Consider the following 20,281-nt stretch of genomic DNA (forward strand, 5'->3'; position numbering starts at 1 on the left):
GTAAATTTATTTCCCTCATTTTGTAGTAAAGTGAATATGTATCATTAATCAAATTATACCGGATGTCTCAATCCAAAGCAGCCGTCTCCACTGTAAAGTTGGGATCATGATTACCACATGTTCCCCACTAATATTATCGACCATTCAGAGCCATATATGTCAAGACCACATCAAAAACATGCAATGTAAATACTATTTAAAAAGCTTTACCGCTGTTATTTTGGCTTAGAGAGACCAAACTGAATTATCAAAATTATTCAATACTGACATAAAAAGTATAAAGACCAAATTAATCATCTTACTTTGTGGGGTGAAGCATTTAGAGATTTGGAGATGTTTTGTGAATTCATGGAACGTCCCTCGGATATTTCGATGATTCAAAGTACTCTAGATACGTAAAACCAACTTTTTCCTTTTTCTTTTTCAAAAAAAAAAAAATAACTTTTACCTTTTAAATGTTTTGTTTTCGTGCATTGGTTTTAATTTATTTCATTTAACATATTATAAATCTTTTTTTTTTTCATTAAGGTTATAACTTAGATCCATGTGGAATTCTTTCGGTGGATACAATTCGATAAAATTTGCTGTTTTGGGAAAAACAAATTACAGTATATTTTACACAGATATGAAACTGAACCCAATAAATATAAAATAGTGGGCAAAAAAATAATTGTGTCTTCGAGATTATAAGAAATGGCAAAATCTTGGTAAAAAGGATTTTCATCAAAATATATAGTAAACATTTATCATATCCTATATGTGGACATTTTTTTTTTATCAAAGAAGTGTTACCATTCTATTAAATAGAGAGTAACATACAAGGCAAATATGTTTTAAAGTACAACATAGGGTAAGATAAAGCAAAGCATAGATCAATAGAAGTACAAAGATAGATAGGAGCATTCGATGTGAGAGGCTTGAGAGCTATGAACCACATGCTAGGGAGCAGCATGGAACCTGTGAGGTTAAGGCAAATTGATGCAGACTCCATGAACAAGTCAAAGGAGTAGAAAGCCACTGTCTTGATTCTTCGAAGACTTGGCGGAGATGAGAATGGCAAAGCTGTGTTGCCAAAGGGTCGAGCAGGGGAGCTGAGGCTCTGATAACTGGTTACTACATAAGTAGTTGTTGGTCCAAGGTTGATGAAACAGGGCTTGAAGAGGTTGTGGTAACCACTCCTCCTTGGAGTGAGGGTCATAATGCCACTAATCTTCAAGTTTCTATGAGGGAGCTTCATAAAGCAGATGGTTTGCAGTTTTGAGAGCTTTGCAATCAGGCGAGGTGGATAAAGGAGGCTGGTGAAGGCGAGGTAATCCCAACATTGTAAATGTGGGATCATAATACCAAGCTTCATCAAGCAGTCTCCCTTAAGGAGAGCACCCCTAGGAGATCCGACAAGAACGGTTTTCAAATAACTCTCCTACCATTCTAACAATGATGGTGGCTTAAGGATCAGAAGCAGTCTTCGAACTAGTGATACCATTGAGCAAACCAAGCGTTGAATAGGGAGGGAGAGAGTGGAGTTAAGACCAAACCTGGATTCACACTGAACGCGACACAAAGGGTTTTCAAGCAAATTATAAGAAACCAATATTATGTTATCGAGGGAACCTCGTCTTGACCAAGCAGATAACACCAGGACTAAACAATTTGAACTTGATATAAAACAATTAAAGACGGATCGGGGAAGGTTCCAGTGTAGGGATGAATCATAGTCTAAGCAGATTAGACTATCTACCAGGGTTCCAAAGTAAGATTGGGGAGCAAACCTAGGCCAAAGAGAAAGCGAGGTTGGAACAGAGCAAGTCGGGGTTATGGTGTTCTTTGTCAAGATCTTCAAAGGCTCCGGTGTCAACACAGAGCTCCCGTCCCGCTGCCGCCAAGTAAAACACTTGGAGGGAGGATATAACTCCGAGGATAGGTGCAAATATTAAGGTTGACTGTGGAAAAAACCAGATCGAGAGATAATCCCCAAGAGAACCAGGACATTCGGGGGGTTGAGGGGTGAACTCAGGCAGTTGGGTACTCGGACGAGCAGCCTCACTGAGAGAGGAGGACGAAAGCGGAGGAACGATGAGAGGTGGATGAAGCTGATGCAAAATCGGAGTTGAGATTTGGACTCTCAATAAAACTTCGGTAAAGAGAACCAAAAAGACGGACGAGAATTGTAGACAGAAGTAGTAAAGGAGCAGTGCGATTGAGAGATTCCGACGCCGGCGAGCTGGAGCTCTACCGGAGTCGGAGAAAGGTGAGTAGAGCGGTGCCTCGATTATTGTGCCTGAGAGAAAATTAGGGCGAACTCCAAAGAGTTACCAATATGTGGACACTTATATTTCAAAACTATAAAAGAAATTGTGTAATTGATTAGAGACAGTACAAGAATAATCAATTTAGTATAATACTGTATGGAAAAACTACGATAGAAGAACAAAAGTCTCTAGTCATAATCAGGTTGTATGGTGATACCATATGAACTCTCACTTTCTCAAAGATCATATATCTCTTCTAAGCCCACCATAACTTATGGTATTAGACTAAGGAACACCTTCTGACCTAAGTAAAAACTCCACCCGCAACGTTATAAGGAGTTTACCTCCAAGCACTCCTATTAATTTGGCCTACTAAGGTCCACAAAATTTGATGTTCCACGATGAACATGCATGAAAAATATGAATTAACTGTACATAGGATCTCGAAATTCATCCCTGAAATATAATATAATATAAAAATTAAACGATAGAAAACTCAAAAAATATATATATATATATATATATATATATATATATATATATATATATATATTGACCGATCGAACAGATATGTATGGGCAGAACAAAACCGTGGTTCTGCCAAATAAACAATGTTTATGTCTTTCTAGAAAAGAGTAAATACAGGTGGAATATGAGGTCAGAGATACTTCAGAGTGCACTACAATAGTCTTTCGAACCCAACCAGATAACATGCACTATTTGGGGTGGAACTGTTATCAGCCAAATGACATGTTTTGTTCATGTAAATTTTAAAAGGTGCAACAATCATTGGTATATATCACTTCGTATATTTTATTTTGTAACTCTTAAAATTTGTCGTTTAGTTATTTTCCTTTTTTTTGTTGTCATCTGAAATTTTTATTTATAACTTGGTTTCACACCAAGGAAAGATACAGCATAGCCCAAAAAGGGAAGCTAAAGCCGACGGACCAAGTGATGTCCTCGAAGTCAAAGCCGATGGACGAAGAGATGTCCTCGGAGTCAAAGCCCTATAGAAGGGAAACTAAAAACAAACAAACAAAGATTTTCAAACCATACGAAGAAGAACAAACCCTTACAATAAGAACAGAAACCAATTGGCTAGAACCCTATGAGATATACTAGACCTAAGAAACCAAAAACACATCTTCTCCCGAAGCTCCTGTGAAGGATTTATCTTGGCTGCCCACGGCCAACCCAAAGATAACATCTACCACCTCCTATCCTGATGAGAGCTGATCTCTCGAGAACCCAAGGACTTCATAACCCAGCAAGTAAAACCACTATGAGAAACTCAAACCTACTTCTGGATGTGACGACGATGTCTGATGCGTCAATTCACATCTAGCTAGAAACCTTCAAAATGCCACCAATCTAAACAGATCTGGAAAGCAAGACAAGGAGCAAAGTCTAAGCCCTCAGTTATCACCAAACTCAAGAGCAAGGAGGGCGATAACCCGAGGAAGCTAACAACCACAGCGAACAACACCAAGGAGAAGAGGACCTGCAAACTTAGAGAACTAAAACATCTTCGAACAAAAACTGAGCCTCCGCTTAAGAAGGGTATGGACTAAAAGCGAGCCGCTGACTGGTACGGTGAGACAAAGATCGAGAGGAAAGGCAGTGGCTGGACAAGAACCCACAGCCACTCCACAAGGCGCATTGAAGCAATGACAAGCACAAACCCGGCACTAAGATCTGGGACAGGAAACAGCAAACCACAATGCCGGATCAGTTAGATCGACGGTTAGCCCGTTTAGTTATTTTCCTAGCAAAATACATTTGTAGAGGAAAAAACTAAATATAAACAAAATTGTACTAATTTGTGGATGCATGCTCCTTACCTCATTTACTATATAAATGATTAACCTTTATTTTAAAGTTATAATTTTTTTTTTCAGTAAATAGTTTTATTAGATCAGCTCAAACAAGCCAATTTTAAGAAATATTGTGTACATATAAGCTTAAGAGCAGTTCATTATATTTTACATATCAAATTATCTGCTTTAACATTAGCTTGACAAGAAATTAAAATAATAGACAAAAAGAGAAAAGTTTCCGTGTCTTTTGATTTCTTCTAAGTATGTTAAGAAGACTGGCCACTCAGCTGGAAAAAACATAATTTTCACCAAATAAGAACAGTCGGTAATGAAACAACTTCTCGCTTGTTTGCTTCCATCATACACTTCATGGCCCACATTAGCGTTTCGACCTCGATATGTAGGAAAGTTAGGCTTCGTCGGAAGTTGGCACCAGCTTGTCGGAATGAGTACAAAATCATCCAATACCAAAGAAAATATCACTTTCCTTCCAAGATCCATCTATGAAATACCTATACCCTGAGTGGTTTGAAATATGTAAATCATTTGTTTATGGCAGTCGGATCTCTGGGGTGACCTCCACTTGAGCGCTCTCTAAACTTTTGCCACTAAAAAGATGGTATCCCTTGGGTCCCTATCCATACTTTTCAAAAACCTTGTCTTTCCGTGCTTTCCATATATACCATTAGCTATGGAAAAATTGCTAGAAGGATGTCTGGTGGGATTCACCAGAACATGTAATCTATATTTGTAAAAAGAGACTCTGTCAGAAAAATACAGGAGCCGTAGGAATCTGCGAAAGAACCCAAGCTTGAATTGATGGTGGACACAAAAAGATGGTGTGATTTATGGTCTCTGCCAATTCCTTGCATTTTGGGTAACTCGGATCACAAGCAATCCTACGATACCTTAAATTCTTTGATACTGGCACACAACCAGTAAGGGCTTGCCACATGAAATGTCGGATCTTCGGTGGACACGTGATCTTCCAAACATGAGCTTGTAAAGGGGTAATTTCTGGGCCGAATGAAGACCGCATCAAAAAACCTTGATCCACCTGATGCATAGTATTGTAACCTGATTTTACCGTACATTTACCGGACAATGCCATCAAAGCGAGTCAGGACAATTAGGAACCCTTAACGGCATAGCACATATCATGGATTTCGGGTCGAGAGCTGCATTAAGAAAATCAACCCTCATAATCAATAAAATGACTTACTCAAAGTGACATATCGACATTTAAGCCATTGTTTAAGGCTGGCCTCGGGAATGAGCTGGTATCCAAGGATCACTCCAAACTGAAATGGACTGCCCTGATCTAACCCATTTAATAAGCCTATTATTTACCAGAGTTCTAGCAGAAATTATAGTCCTCCATCCATATGACAGAGAGTATGACTTGATGGGATCCAAACGATTTGCTTTCTGTTAGTATTGACCTTTAAAGACTCTTGAAAAAAAGAGTCAGGAACCGTAATCAACCGCCACAACTGTTTCTCCAGCATCGATTTGTTAAAATAATCCACACACCAAAATCCCAGCCCACCCTCTGCTTTACTACAACAAAGCTTATTCCAGGCCAGCCAATGCATCATGCCTGAGTGACCGTTGGTACTCCACAAGAAATTGGCGACAACACTTATTAGTTTTGATGTGACTGTCTTAGAAAGGCGAAAGCATGACATAACATGACTTGGTAAGGTAGATGCGATTAATTTGATCATCACCTCCTTACCACCTCTAGATAGAAGCTTAGAAGACCAGCCATTTACTTGTGTCTTCAACCTATCCCTCACAAAGGAAAATACTTTAGTGTTTGAACCACCGAGACTTTCTGGTAAGCCTAAATAAGAACCCATTCCACCAAGATTTATGATACCCATCACCTCCTTTAATTCATCCCAAACTGCATGTAACACCCTAGTTTCGTATACTTGCGGAGAGGTTTAAAAGAATTGATTTGGCCACCTATGTCACCAAAGTGTACTTATCTTTTCGGTCAAGGGGCCTAAGAGAACTCCAGAGTTAAGCGTGCTTGAACTGGAGTAGTCTAAGGATGGGTGATCTTCCGGGAAGTGATTTTCTGAACTGTGTGACTGAGGGCAAAACAAAGGAAAAGATCATGTGGTCATTTGTAGAGACGGTAAACAAGTCTTTAAAGCCTCCCGGACATAACAAACCGACCGCCGGATATGGATGGGCTCATGGGCCTAGTGAGAGGACGTGAGGCCCATTAAGGAAGGTGGACTCATGGACTGCGAGTGGACATGGATCCCACTAAGAGGTGGCGGTCGGGGCGTTACAAGTGGTATCAGAGCCAAACCCAGACGAGTGTGGAGTTGGTTGGACTCACACCGTCGGGGGTGACGGTCTTGGTGCGCAACGAGGATGTTGCGATCTGTTAGTGGGGGTGAATTGTGACACCCCGGTTTCAGAGACTTACAGAGAGGTTTAAAAGAATTTATTTGGCCATCTATGTCACCAAAGTAAACTCATCTTTTTGGTCAAGGGGCCTGAGAGAACTCCAGAGTTAAGCGTGCTTGACCTAGAGTAGTCTCAGGATGAGTGACTTTCTGCGAAGTGATTGTCGAAACTGTATGAGTGAGGACAAAACACAGGAAAAGAATCATGTAATGATTTGTAGGGATGGTAAACAAATCTTTAAAGCCTCCCGGACGTACCAAACCGACCGTCGGATATGGATGGGCTCACGGGCCTAGTGAAAGGATGTGAGACCCATTAAGGAAGGTGGGCCCATGGACTGAGAGTGGACATAGGGGCTACTAAGAGGTGGCGGTCGGGGCGTTACAAGTGGTATCAGAGGCAAAACCAGACGAGTGTGGAGTGGGGTGGACTCACACCATCGGGGGTAACGGTCTTTGTGCACAACGAAGACGTTGCGATCTGTTAGTGGGGGTGAATTGTGACACCCCGGTTTCAGAGACTTGCAGAGAGGTTTAAAAGAATTGATTTGGCCATCTATGTCACCAAAGTGCACTTATCTTTTCGGTCAAGGGGCCTGAGAGAACTCCAGAGTTAAGCATGCTTGAGCTTGAGTAGTCTCATGATGGGTGACCTTCCAGGAAGTGACTGTCGGAATTGTGTGAGTGAGGACAAAACACTGGAAAAGATCTTGTGGTGATTTATAAGGACGATAAACAAGTCTTTAAAGCCTCCCAGACGTAGCAAACCGACCGTTGGATATGGATGGGTTCACGAGCCTAGTGAGAGGACGTGAGGCCCATTAACGAGGTGGGCCCATGATGGACTGGGAGTGGACATGGGACCCACTAAGAGGTGGCGGTCGGGGCGTTACAGTTATAATGAAGGGTAATAGAAGGGAGACGTTATACGTGTTGCAAGCGAAAGCAAGGAGAGCAAAAGCTCTGAGTGTTGTCATAGACAAAGGTTCAGAGGGCAAGGATTAGACACAGTTATGGCATAGTAGATTGATTCATGTAGGTTAGAAAGCATTGGATGTTCTGGCAAAGAAATGGTGTTTTGGTGCAGATAAAATTTTTGAGGTTAAGTTCTGTGAAGACTACATTATGGGAAAGACATAGAGAGTTAGTTTTGGGTCTGCACAGCATAACAACAAACATAAGCTAGACTACATGCACTCAGATATTTGAGGATCTCATAATGTTCCCCTTAGTCTTGGTCAATGTCAGTATTTTATCTTGTTTACAGATGATTGGTCAAGGAATCTGTGGGTGTACTTCTTAAAAACGAAAGATGAAGCTTTTGAAGCATTCATCAACTGGAAAAATATGGTGGAGACTCTGAGTGAAAGGAAAGTTAAGAAGCTTCAGACATATAATGGATTAGAATTTTGCAACTTTAGGTTTGATGAATTTACAAGAAGGAAGGTGTAACGAGGCACAAAACGTATACTAACACGCCTCAACAGAATGGGGTTGCGGAGAGACTCAACAAAATGATTATGAATAAAGTCAGGAGTATGTTCAATGAGAGTGGTCTAGGACAAAGGTTTTAGGCTGAAGCAGCTTCAACACCAGTGGATCTGGTAAACAGGACACCGTCGTTTGCCATTGGTTTTGAGATTCCAGAAGAAAGATAGACATCTGTGGTCCCAAATTTATCAGGCTTAAGGAGATTTGGTTGTGTGGTCTATGTGCACACTGATGATGGCAAGCTTAATCCCAGAGCAAAGAAAGGGATATTCACAGGCTATCCAGAAGGAGTTAAGGGTTTCAGAGTGTGGGTTTTAGATGAGAAGAAGTGCAGCATAAGTCGTAATGTTGTATTCAGAGAAGATGTGATGTTCAAAGTCATGGACGCACAACAAAACTCAGGTATGATTCCTAAACCCCAATTATTAACTAATGACATTTCTAGTGTTTGTTTGTGCAGATAAGAACGGTTTAAAGATGAACAATGTTCGAGGTGTAGCTACTGAGTCATAAGGTTCTGAAAGTCCGATGGATACAGAGGAAACAAAAGAAATCGGGGAACATGATTCTGATGATTATCAATTAGCTAGAGACAGACCGAGGAGGCAAATCAATCCACCACCAAGATTTCAAGACTATTCTGTTAATGAAGAGGAGTTAGAAGAAGTGGCTGGTTATGCTTACTTGATCACAGAAGATGGTTTGAAACCGGAACGAAGCAGCTATAAAGAAGTAATTATGGATCCGGATAAAGATAAATGGGTTGAAGCAGTAGATGAGGAAATGGAATCTCTGAGGAAAAACAGGACATTTGATCTGGTGGAAAAAGTTAAAAAAAACACACAAGCCTGTAGGATGAAAATGGGTGTACAAACGGAAAGCTGGTATTCTAGGTTGTGAAGGTCCAAGATTTAATGCGAGGCCGGTAGCCAAGGGGTATTCACAGAAGGAAGGAGTGGATTACCAAGAGATCTTTTCACCAGTTGTTAAGCATATCTCCGTCAGGTCTATTCTAAGTATGGTGGTGCATTTTGATATGGAGCTTCAACAGATGGATGTAAAAACAGTTTTTAACATGGTTTCTTGGATGAGGTGATTTATATGGCGCAACCTGAGGGTTATGTTGATCAGAGGTATCCAGAAAAAGGTGTGTCTACTCAAGAGGTCTCTATATGGTTTTAAACAGTCTCCGAGACAATGGAACAACATGTTTGATGGGTTTATGCAGAAGAATGGATACAGGAGTAGTGAGTATGATAGTTGTGTATGCTTCATGAAACTCAACAATGATGAGTATGTGTATCTTCTTATTTACATAGACGACATACTCATAGATTCTCAAAATAAGAAACAGGTCTGTGAGCTTAAGGTATTATCGAGCTCATAATTTGAGATGAAAGATTTTGGAGATGCAAAGAAGATCTTAGGAATGGAGATCACCAGGAAAAGAGAAAAATGTACTCTTAAGATCTCTCAAAAGGGTTATTAGCTGAAAGTTTAGGAAATTTTCACATGGATAGTGTAATTCAGTGGATACACTAATGGGAACTTATTTCAAGCTTAAGTCAGCTACAGAGGAAGAAATCACAAAGCAGAGTGATTCTGTGAGGGGAGTATCCTATCAGAGTGCAGTCGGGAGCTTAATGTACTCTATGATAGGAACAAGACCGGATCTAGCTTCTCTGGTAGGTCTTGTTTACAGGTTTATGAGTGTAATACCCCGACTTCTATCTCTTTTAGTGGGCTCCATGTCCACTCCCAGTTCATGGATCCACCTTTCTGGACCTCACGTCCTCTCACTAAGCCCGTGAGTCCATCTATATCCGATAGTCGGTTTGCTACGTTCAGGAGGCTTAAAAAACTTGTTTACTGATCTTATAAATCACCACATGATATTTTCTTGTGTTTTGTCCTCATTCGCACAGTTCCGACAATCACTTCCTAAACCTACTCCAGCACAAACACGCTTAATTATGGAGTTTTTTCAAGACGCTTGACCGAAAAGATAAGTGCACTTTGTGACATAGGTGGCCAAATTAATTCTTTTAAACCTCTCCGCAAGTCTGTGAAACGAGGATGTCACAATGAGCAAACCTCTTAAGGAGCACTGGCAGGCGGTAAAATAGGTGCTTAGATACATAAGAGGCTCTTTAAAGAGGAAGATGTATTACAGAAACAAAGGTGAGTTCGTTATTAGGGATTATTGTGACTCAGATTACGCGAACAATCAGGATAAGAGTAGGTCCACGTCAGGAATGGTGTTTACAGTTGGAGGTAATGCAGTAAGTTGGATATTTGGTTTACAGAAGGTTGTGGCTTTGTATTTGACTGAGTCTGAGTTTATGTTACTAACTGAGGCAGGAAAGGAAGCAGTGTCGCTGAATGGACTGATGGAAGAACTTGGATACAAGCAAGATGGAGTAAGTATCTATTGTGATTCTCAAAGTGTAATCGCACTTGTGAAGAATACTGTCTTCCATGAGAGGACGTAACATATAGCTACTAAGTTCTATTTCATTAGGGACTTGATCACTAATGGTACAATCAAAGTTATCAAGATTGCTACAAAGTACAATCCGACTGATAATTTTATAAAGATGTTGCCAGTCAGCAAGTTCCAAGACGCTTTGGAGTTGCTGAGAGTCACAGAAGAATGAATGGAGCTTAGGCTCCAAAGACATGAAGCTGAGTGGGTTTACCTAGGAAGATATGAAGCTGAGTGGGTTTACTCAGGAAGATATGAAGCTGAGTGGGTTTACTCGGGAAGATATAAAGTTGAAAGAGTTTGTTCATTGAGTTTTGAAAGTACAAAGATAGGTGAGCGGGTTTTCTCATAATCTGGAGATGGAATTCAAGTTGCAAAACTAGGTCTAGGGCATAATGGACAAGGTGGAAAATTAAAGACTAAGTGTCCATGATGCGGCTATTCTAAGTGTGGAGGAGACATCTAGAGATACAGAGGGTTTGATTCTTTAGTCATTAACTCGGGCACTATGAAGTTGGCGTCATGTACGACGTAAGAAGAGTTCTAAAAGCAGCTGTAAGAGCTTATATCTCATTCTCTCTCTTTGTAATCTTTTTCATATTCGCATTTGTTATCGTAACAGAATGTGACACCTTGGCTTGCAGAGAGGTTTGAAAGAATTGATTTGGCTACCTATGTCACCAAAGTGCACTTATCTTTTCGGTCAAGGGTCCTGAGAGAACTCCAGAGATAAGCGTGCTTGAGCTGAAGTAGTCTCAGGATGGATGACCCTCCAGGAAGTGATTGTCGAAACTGTGTGAGTGAGGACAAAACACAGGAAAAGATCATGTGGTGATTTATAGGGATGGTAACAAGTCTTTAAAGCCTCCCGGACTTAGCAAACCGACCGTCAGATATGGATGGGCTCACGAGCCTAGTGAGATGACGTGAGGCCCATTAAAGAAGGTGAGCCCATGGACAGGGATTGGACATGGGGCCCACTGAGAGGTAGCGGTCGGGGCGTTACACAGAATCAGAAGCTCAATAAGCTTTGGTTAAGAAACTACCACGATCTAGTGAATTCTGGAATAAAATTCCGGAAAAAAATTCTGGAAAAAAATTCCGGCTAGATATAGACTCTGATTTGGAGCTAAACAAGTTAAAATCTCGTGTTTTCTTTTCTAATTTACTTTGCATACACAAAACGAGAGAGAGAGTGAGAGAGTTGTGAGTTGATTTAGTCAGATCCAATACGTAGATCTTGCAATATGAACGTCCAATTTTTTAAATTTTTTTGTTTGATTGCCTTCACTACAATTTTTGGTTTCAATTTTTTATTGTTATCTAAAGTCGAAAACTGAAATAGATTTACCTCCAATTAAGTGTCCATTGTGAAGATGCCTTGATTTTAGAAATGCATTAAATTGTCATGACCAAATTAAAAAGAAGTGTAAGAGATAAACGTCTACAAACCTAATTATTTATAACTATATCAAAAGAGCTTAAAATATACAATTGTAATTACATATAGAAACAGTTTCGGGTAGTTTTAGTCTATTTTCGTGTGCTGATACTCTTTGTAGCAATGCATGCATAGGATTAATAGCAATGCACGCAGTATGCATGTATAGGAAAGAAGAGTATAAAATTTGTAGCAATGCATGCATAGGATTAATAAAGACTCAAATCTTTGTTCCCAACTGACTACTATTTAAAAAAACTCATTGATTGGTAGTTCAGTCCACAAATTTGGTTTGAACTTTACACGCTAACCGCTAACCAATCAGTTTGACAATTTAATCGATGTATCCCTGAAAATTAAAAGGCTGAATTCGTCTACCAAACTGCCAATCAGTTTGACAATTTAATCGATGTATCCCTGAAAATTAAAAGGCTGAATTCGTCTACCAAACTGCAAACTCAGCCAAATATATGACAACAAGTCAACAATTGATAAAGGCAACTAAAGACGTATAAAAGTATATATTCATACAAGGCACCATCACAGCAGTGATCGAGTCCCGCTCCCTACAAATGTAGGGATTAGGCTAATGGGTCGGCCTGTTGTGGTCCAATGGTTGAAAAAAAACATATATATATTCATAAATTTAACAAGAACTAGTAGATCAAAACTAAAAGTATATATTCATAAATTTAACAAGAACTAGTAGATCAAAAATAAAAGTATATATTCATAAATTTAGAAGAACTAGTAGATCAAAAACCATGTTTTAGAAATTGCTAGACGCTAGTCGGACGGTCGGGATGGGCCTAGTGCCTAGCGAAAAAAATTGGAGATTAAATGGGAATTAATGGGAGACTAGTTTTAGAATTGTTTTATTAAATTAATAATAAAATAAAAATATAGTACTAAATATATGTATAATTTTGTTTATGTTAAAAGAAAAAATATTAAATAAAATATAAAACTATAGTACTGTCTTTAAAATTATGGTAAACACATAAAAACGTAATTTTAAATGAAAATTTTAAGATTTTTATTAAAATTTTGTACATTAGTTATTGTAAAACATCATAAACTCTTAATTTAAATGTCTAAATAACAAAAATATATCTATTTAATTTATATTTGGCTAGAAAAATAATCAGTATACACAAAATTAAGTGGGAAGTAATCGATTAGATAGGTTATAATCAAATTAGACAGGCATAATCGGATAATCGATGCTAGGTGGAGATTAATCACTAATCTAGGCGGAGAGGATGGGTCTAGCGATTTTACGGAGCGTAATCAAGGCTAGACGAAGATTTTTAAAACATGGATCAAAAGTAGTTTAGTAATGGGAATACATACCTTGTTTTTGTTTTCAAACCCATACACAATTTTACTCAGTTCAAATAATTTATAGATAACCAAGAAATGTAAATAATAAACATTTTAATGTCTTAACGTTTTATTGTTTTGAGTACATAGGTGATGAGGCCGGGAATATGAATGGTCGTCATGTAATCTTCCCAATCAATAGTCTTTGGATCAAATTGGAACAAACCATTAATTTCTTTATTAACCTCTTTTATTTTCAACCGCAGTATCTCAGTATTCGAATCGTCAAATCTGCACACAAAAAAAGTAGCGGCAAAATAAGAACAAATATTTGGAAGAATGAAGACTGTAATAGACATTAAAAATCAGTTAAGAAAAATTTGAAATTGATACGTACATGCCCTTAAACAAGACATAAGGTTTGTAGAGATCGACCAACCGCATCGCCAACTTAATTTTGCGGTCAATGTCTTTATATTTGTTTCCATTCCACCATGGATAAATTATATCTATCAATCGCAACATCTGATAGTAGAAGAGAATATAGTATGCGTAAAAATTTGTCAGAAATTTAAAGTCTTAAATTTCCTTTTGTTTTTAATATTTCTCTTTTGATTTACTTTTTTCTCTTTTGATTTACTTTCAGCATTCGCCATTTGGTGTTAGTATTAAAAATTAAGAAAGAAAACAAAAAGATGTGTACCTGCAAAGGTAGCTTGTAACGAAGGGTCACGTAGAAGTTGAACTGAGCCATGGTTGACAAGATAGTACCTTTGGAGACTATGATGGGTGAACCATTGAGTCCAACAAGAGGGTTTTTGGTGAAGTAACGAGCCGCGAGATCGTGAACCTGTTCGAATGTGATAGGGTTCTTACACGACGAGCCAACATGATACACAGTCTGCGAGCCTAATTTTCCCGCGTGTATTGCCGCAGCATTCACCATTGCATTTGCGACCATGTCCACAGGTACCTGTGAATGTTACTCTCAGTGCACCACAATGACTAATATAGCTTATTATAACACAGACAAAAATAGCGTGTATTCCGAAAGATAGTATTAACTGACTAATTGATATCATGTGCCATTCGAAAAGAATGTTATGGTCTATGCTAATTTATGTCTTTTACACACTCTGTGGTGCACTGAACTCTGGATCTTAGGTACATTTAGTCAACCAATGGAAACCGCTTTGAAAGTGTGGTTGGCGTGTGAAATTGCTAGAAATTTAAGTTATGGTATTCTTCTTTTTCCAAATTATACAATTGAAGAATTTTGAAGTAATTTTATTTTGTTAATTTGTAAACACAAACACTAAATTTCAATTTTGTATTTAGCGTTTAACCAGACACTCCCTAACATATCTTTTTATATTAAAATAATTGTTTTATCGTTTCAAAATGTTTAATTTATTGTAACTTTCTATATATATACGCAAACGCACAATTGACGTTTTAGGAGGACAAGTAGACAATCACAACCTAAATTAAGTTGAACTTACAAGATCAAGGACTGATTTTGGATCTGCAAGAAAACATTTAAGCCTTCCTTTGCCATATGCTACAATCACACTATCTATGGTTCTGCACATACGACATAAGAGTATCATGAATTTTCCAATTCATGCAGTCTAAACATGATCAATCTACAAATGGTATATATTTACCTTAACCCTTCGATCCAACCAGGAAATGGTTCTGAAAAAGTGCTAGTGATCATCGTGGGACGGATGATAACGACAGGAAGATCTTCTTTATGGTAATTAAGAAGCATCTCTCCCATTGATTTGGTAAAAACATATGTGTTTGGCCATCCATGAAGCTTGGCCCTAGTAATTAAGACCAGTTCGATTCTAGATCCATGGACACTTTCAAAAATATACAAAAGCTGGTTTATGATTATTACACTGACCTTGACATTCCAAGATCTTTCATTGTTTGTGCAATTTCTTCTTCAGGACAATCTAGTTTTTGTAGTTCTTTCAGTTTTTGTTTCATTAGTTCCATTTCGGTTTCGATAACTAAATTTCCATGTCCGTTCAACGTCTCTCCCATGTGAAATGTTTTCTCTTGTAAGAGTCCAGACTTCTCTCCGCACACATACGCTACAAAAATAAAAATTTGAGGGGTCTATCACTATATCTATATGATCCGTTAAATACGGTCACTACTCAACACATAAAAAACAACATAATAATATGATTTTTATAAAAAAAAATAAGATTATCGAACTCACCCGTTGAGACATGGAGAAGCAACTGTCCTTTAACACACTTCTTGGCAAAGTTAAGGACATTGAGCGGTCCAAATGTATTGATTCTAAGACCAACATCGTATCTGTTTTTTTAAATTATAGATTTCAATCATACAAAACTATAAATACAAATCAATTTATAATTTTTTCGTAAAAACAAAAGTTAGATTTCAGTATAGTCTTTTTCAAGGATAATAATTGAATGATTTAACGAGCACAATTTGTTCTACACCTTTCATCGAAGTTCGTCGTGGCAGCGACATTGACAACGATGTCGATCTCATTCCACATACGTTTTAAGAGATCAGAGTCCTTCACTCCCAGATTATCAACCGAAATATCACCCGGAATAGGGACGACTTTATCTGATACTAAAGCTTTTAGATTTTCATCACCTAAATTGTTCCTCAACACTCTAAACAGACCTTTCTCCAAAACCTGTTGTATTATATATCATGTAATTCAGATCATATTTCCAAAAATATATTATATAGAATTTACATAAAATTAATTTGGCTGTAAAGCTTATTTAAACTTCGTTTTATATGTATGAACAATGTTTATTTTTACCTCACTGCGAAACCGTTGCATGGCCGATTCATTGTCTGCTGCTCTCAAAAGAAGGAAAAGCTTCTTCACGTTTGGTTGAATCCTCAGTATTTTCTCCACAAACACTATAATAATTATAAAATTTATTAATTAAACTTAAAACATTAATTATGATTAATTTCGGCGAAGGGAAGTGGTTCACCATCACAAGTGACATTAGTTAAAATTATAATTAGATAGATTCCAAATGAAAATAGAAAGAGCCAAAACTATACGTTTGCTGTATGGACGACAAAAAACAAAAAAAAAGATTGAACAAATGAATAATATAATATCGAAACTAAAGTTATTTAAGAAAAATATATATGTATACAACGCAAATAATATGTGAAATATTGGTTTACGTTCACTAATGAATTTTATATATTTGCCATCCATGCAAAAAAATATTCAAAGGCCGTAATGAACCAACCATAGTCAGTAAAAAAAAATTAAACACAAAAATTAGACTGAATCACAAAATCTTGGTTGTGATGCTTAACATATTATATGGTAATTAAGGGATCCAAGTCAGTACCTTTGGCGAGGAAACCAGGAACACCGGTGACGAGAATGGTCTTGTTCTGGAGAAACTGAACGCAATTGGATTCCATTGATGAAGACTCAAGACACTGATATCTATCTATTCGATTAATAAGAAAGAAAGAACAATAGATTGTTATGGACCATAAGACCTTTGGAGTTGAGGTACAAATTATTATATAGACTCGTAAATGTTGACCGGTTTTGTTGAACCCATCATATCTACTATTTGGAGACCTACCTACATTTACTTTAAAATATAATACTTAAATCACTTCTTATTTTAATTAAAATTTAGAGAAATGAAAATCAAATATATACAAATTGCGTGCCTAACTTAAATAGGAAAAAATGACTATTATTAAAAACCCCACTTAATGTGAATGTTTGGAAATTATATATGAAAGCATTTTTACAACATTGAGAAAAATAAAAGTCTGAATTTCTGTATAAGCTAATTGATATTATGATTCATCGAACTTTAGTCTATTTTCTATATCTATTTCCTTTATGATCTATATTTAATTTATTTTTAAAAGTGTTTAACACATATTCTAATGACTATTATATAGTTTTATGAAGTAGTTAAGCTTTTCTACTGTTTCTTTAATAATGATATGAAACTGGACATGGGCCACAAGAATCCAAGAATGCATGGCAATGAAAGATAAGGTAAACGATTAAGGATACGTTAAAATAACAAAACAAGTAAAAATGGTTAGATTTTGGTACACCAAAAGAGAAGTGGACGTAAAGGATATCGATCAATTAGAATTATTAAAGAGAACTAGAAAAATCCCTGAATTGAATCGAACCTTTTTTACCGTGCACGAGAGTTAGGATCGTGTTAGTGTTTCCCACAACAAGTTTTAAGCATTTAGATTGTGGACCGTTCCAAAAAAAAATTTAGTATGCATGGTGTCTAAAATCCATGCATGTTTCTTAGTTTTTGGTTGGCTGTAATGTTTTATGTTGTAGAACTATAAAGTCTATGATTGTAGCTGTCTTGAATTGTGAGGTTGGCGTTGTTAGTATTTCAATGTATTCTAGTTCAGAGCATGACATTATATACCTAACTGTTATTCATTTTTGTGTTCGGGTCAAAAGAGATGGTTTTCATTTAAACTGAAACCGGTTCAGTAGCTGGTTCAATAAAGATAGAATTTAAAGCAGTTTTAGCAATCTCATAGATATCTTCTTATAATTAAAAGAGAAGTACAAATAGGAGAATGTCCAAAATCCCTAATCTATTTACTCAAATTGCCACTCAATTATTACAAAAGGAGACATTTAATTGAAATTCAAAAGGACAAAATTGACTAAAATAACAAAATTAATTGATTTCTTCGGTAGGGTCCGCGTCTTTTACCGAATACCCACCCGATTATTATCTCCTATCCATTGACTTTGGTATTTTAAATTGATGTTGGGCTTCACGGTTTGACAATTTTAGTAGAAGATTGGGCCTTACTGATCTGAAAAAATACAAATCATATACAAATCGAGTGATTGTTTTAATGGCTTAAGATTTAATTCATATCAATTTACGCAAATCATTGAAATTTATTCTATCTTCAATCAACTTATAATCAGGGTCTCAGTTAACTAATTTCATAATAACATTATTTCCTTATAAACGCAAATCAAGATCGAACATACCTAATTTGAATCTAAAAAATAAAAAAAAATTAAATACAAAGATTTCTTACTTACCATTCACGATTATCACAACTTCACTATAAATTGATCTATTCTATAATCATTCTAATCTCATCACATCAACCAGCATCGAAAACTCAAATACCAAACCTCAAGGTCCTTTTAGTATTGCAAAATGGACCAAGCAATTGCTTACCTCAACGACGTCAAACCCTACAAGACATCTTGGGCAGTGCAAGTCCGAGTCCTTCACTCTTGGAAAACTTACACCACCGCTTTTGGAGAGACCTTTGACATGGTCCTCGCAGATGTACATGTAAGTTAAACTGCAACACATTCCTCATCTACCTGTCTAAATTCAAATTGGAAAATGTCAACTCATAACTACACATTTTTGCAGGGAACAAAGATGCATGCTTCTGTTAAGAAGGATTTTATGAATCGTTTCGAAAAGTATATGGTGCCTGGTGAATGGAAAAATATTCAGCACTTTGGATTGGTTTATGCAGCAGGTCAATTTCGACCAACAATCCACCATTACAAAATGAATTTTCTGGCTCAGACCATTGTCACCAGGATTGATCCATTGTCTGATGACCACTACCTGTCTCTGACTACTTTCAAAGACGTCGAGACTGCTGGTCTAAATGCAAACTTAGAAGGAGAATAACTCACTATGATTGTGTAGAGATTTGTATTTTGCTCCACTTCAGATTTATTAAGGTAGTTTAACCTAACGAATAAGCAAAAATTAGCAGAGAAAATAGGCATAGTAGACATTATATTTGTTTAAAGAAGATGATATATATAGCCGGTGCCACAAATGGTTTGCTTTCTTACCATTGATTTGCTTTCAAAACACCAGTATGTTCATAGTCCTTCTTCAATCCAATTTATGCAATTGCAATGAACGCCTAATTCGAAGAGATTAAACCCTGTCAAATGAAAACGGTTAACATTAGAATTTTGAATTCAACAGAATAGATGTAAAGACAGAATTTAAAGGGGTTCTGGATACTTATCTTTTCTTTAGGCTTATTTTATTTGTTTTCCTGTTTTTAAGAACAACTCAACAAAAAAGGAAAAAAGAAAATTCAAGCTAAATAAGTATATTAATTCGATTTAAACAACAAGAAACCAAAAATTAGAAATTGAAAAAAAGATTCAAACCTGGTAAAGAAGACCCATATTCGATCCAATACGTTTGGAATCCACACCTAATCTATGACGAAGAATAATAGAATAAGTAAATTAGGAATCCATCCTTACATAATAGACTTAGTAATTGAGGAATCTACATCGAATCTATGACGGAGAAGGAGAAAATTGAGTTAAAAGATTAATATATTACCTTACTTATTCTACGATGTCGAAATCTGAGAATTTAAAAAAGTACAGACTATCGGATAATTCCGATCAATTTTGTGTAATCGGAGTATTAGAAAAAGACAGATTTTCGGATAGATCTGCTGATGGAGCTTTTAGTGGGATTCCGAACTGAAAAGAAATTGCCTCAGAGATTATCGGATTAATCCGATCTATGATATTGATTTGATTTTTTTGGATCAAAAAAACACTCTCGGTAAATCGAATCGACTACTCTAGATTTTTTGTTCTCTTTCTCCAGATAACAAAATCAGAGGCTAAGAGTGATAATGGGCCAATTTTGGGAAAACAAATAAAACCCATCTATTCTACTGATCAACACTAATAAAATTATGGCCCATTAATTCATTGTTTATGTTTCATCTATACTAATATTACACAATACATTATCTTTATGCTCATAATAATACAAAGTAATTGAAATTTTAATTTATTTCAGATTATAGATCTAAATAAATTAAAAAGAATATAATATTATAAACAAAACGCAATCGTATTATATATAGTTACACTCATATTAAAAATATAAAACCAAAAACTTTTCTATTTGCCAGATAATTTTTTTTCAAAGAATAAAGAATATAATCATTGACAAATGGATTTCTAAGGTTCCTAA

At 36.7% G+C, this 20,281-nt stretch overlaps 1 protein-coding gene and 1 long non-coding RNA gene across 5 annotated transcripts; both read right to left on the bottom strand.

Moving 5' to 3' along the window:
* Positions 1-13,219: 13,219 nt before the first annotated feature.
* Positions 13,220-16,931, bottom strand: LOC104710916 (putative fatty acyl-CoA reductase 4). 2 transcript variants are annotated; one of them, XM_010427570.3, is made up of 10 exons: positions 16,616-16,931; positions 16,060-16,163; positions 15,722-15,927; positions 15,472-15,572; positions 15,148-15,340; positions 14,903-15,064; positions 14,738-14,819; positions 13,939-14,208; positions 13,633-13,760; positions 13,220-13,526 (listed from the first exon to the last, which is right to left on the bottom strand). In XM_010427570.3, exons 1-10 carry the CDS (start codon positions 16,689-16,691, stop codon positions 13,358-13,360), a joined length of 1,491 nt encoding a protein of 496 aa, XP_010425872.2. In that variant the 5' UTR covers positions 16,692-16,931; the 3' UTR covers positions 13,220-13,357. The 2 variants fall into 2 exon arrangements, with proteins under 2 accessions (XP_010425872.2, XP_010425873.2); XM_010427571.3 differs by having other exon boundaries at positions 13,245-13,526; positions 13,633-13,705; positions 16,616-16,909.
* Positions 16,932-17,793: 862 nt separating this feature from the next.
* On the bottom strand, positions 17,794-19,890 carry LOC104710914 (uncharacterized). Of its 3 annotated transcripts, none has more exons than XR_015567353.1 (5): positions 19,631-19,890; positions 19,120-19,501; positions 18,955-19,012; positions 18,476-18,627; positions 17,794-18,095 (listed from the first exon to the last, which is right to left on the bottom strand). It is a non-coding gene; the product is annotated as an uncharacterized LOC104710914 (long non-coding RNA). The 3 variants fall into 3 exon arrangements; XR_755142.3 differs by having other exon boundaries at positions 18,476-18,631; positions 19,120-19,496; positions 19,631-19,887; XR_015567351.1 differs by having other exon boundaries at positions 18,476-18,631; positions 19,631-19,887.
* Positions 19,891-20,281: the final 391 nt, after the last annotated feature.

The sequence above is a fragment of the Camelina sativa genome, chromosome 9, assembly GCF_030686135.1.
Source record: "Camelina sativa cultivar CO46 ecotype springtype chromosome 9, ASM3068613v1".
In the NCBI taxonomy this organism is placed as follows: Eukaryota; Viridiplantae; Streptophyta; class Magnoliopsida; order Brassicales; family Brassicaceae; genus Camelina; species Camelina sativa.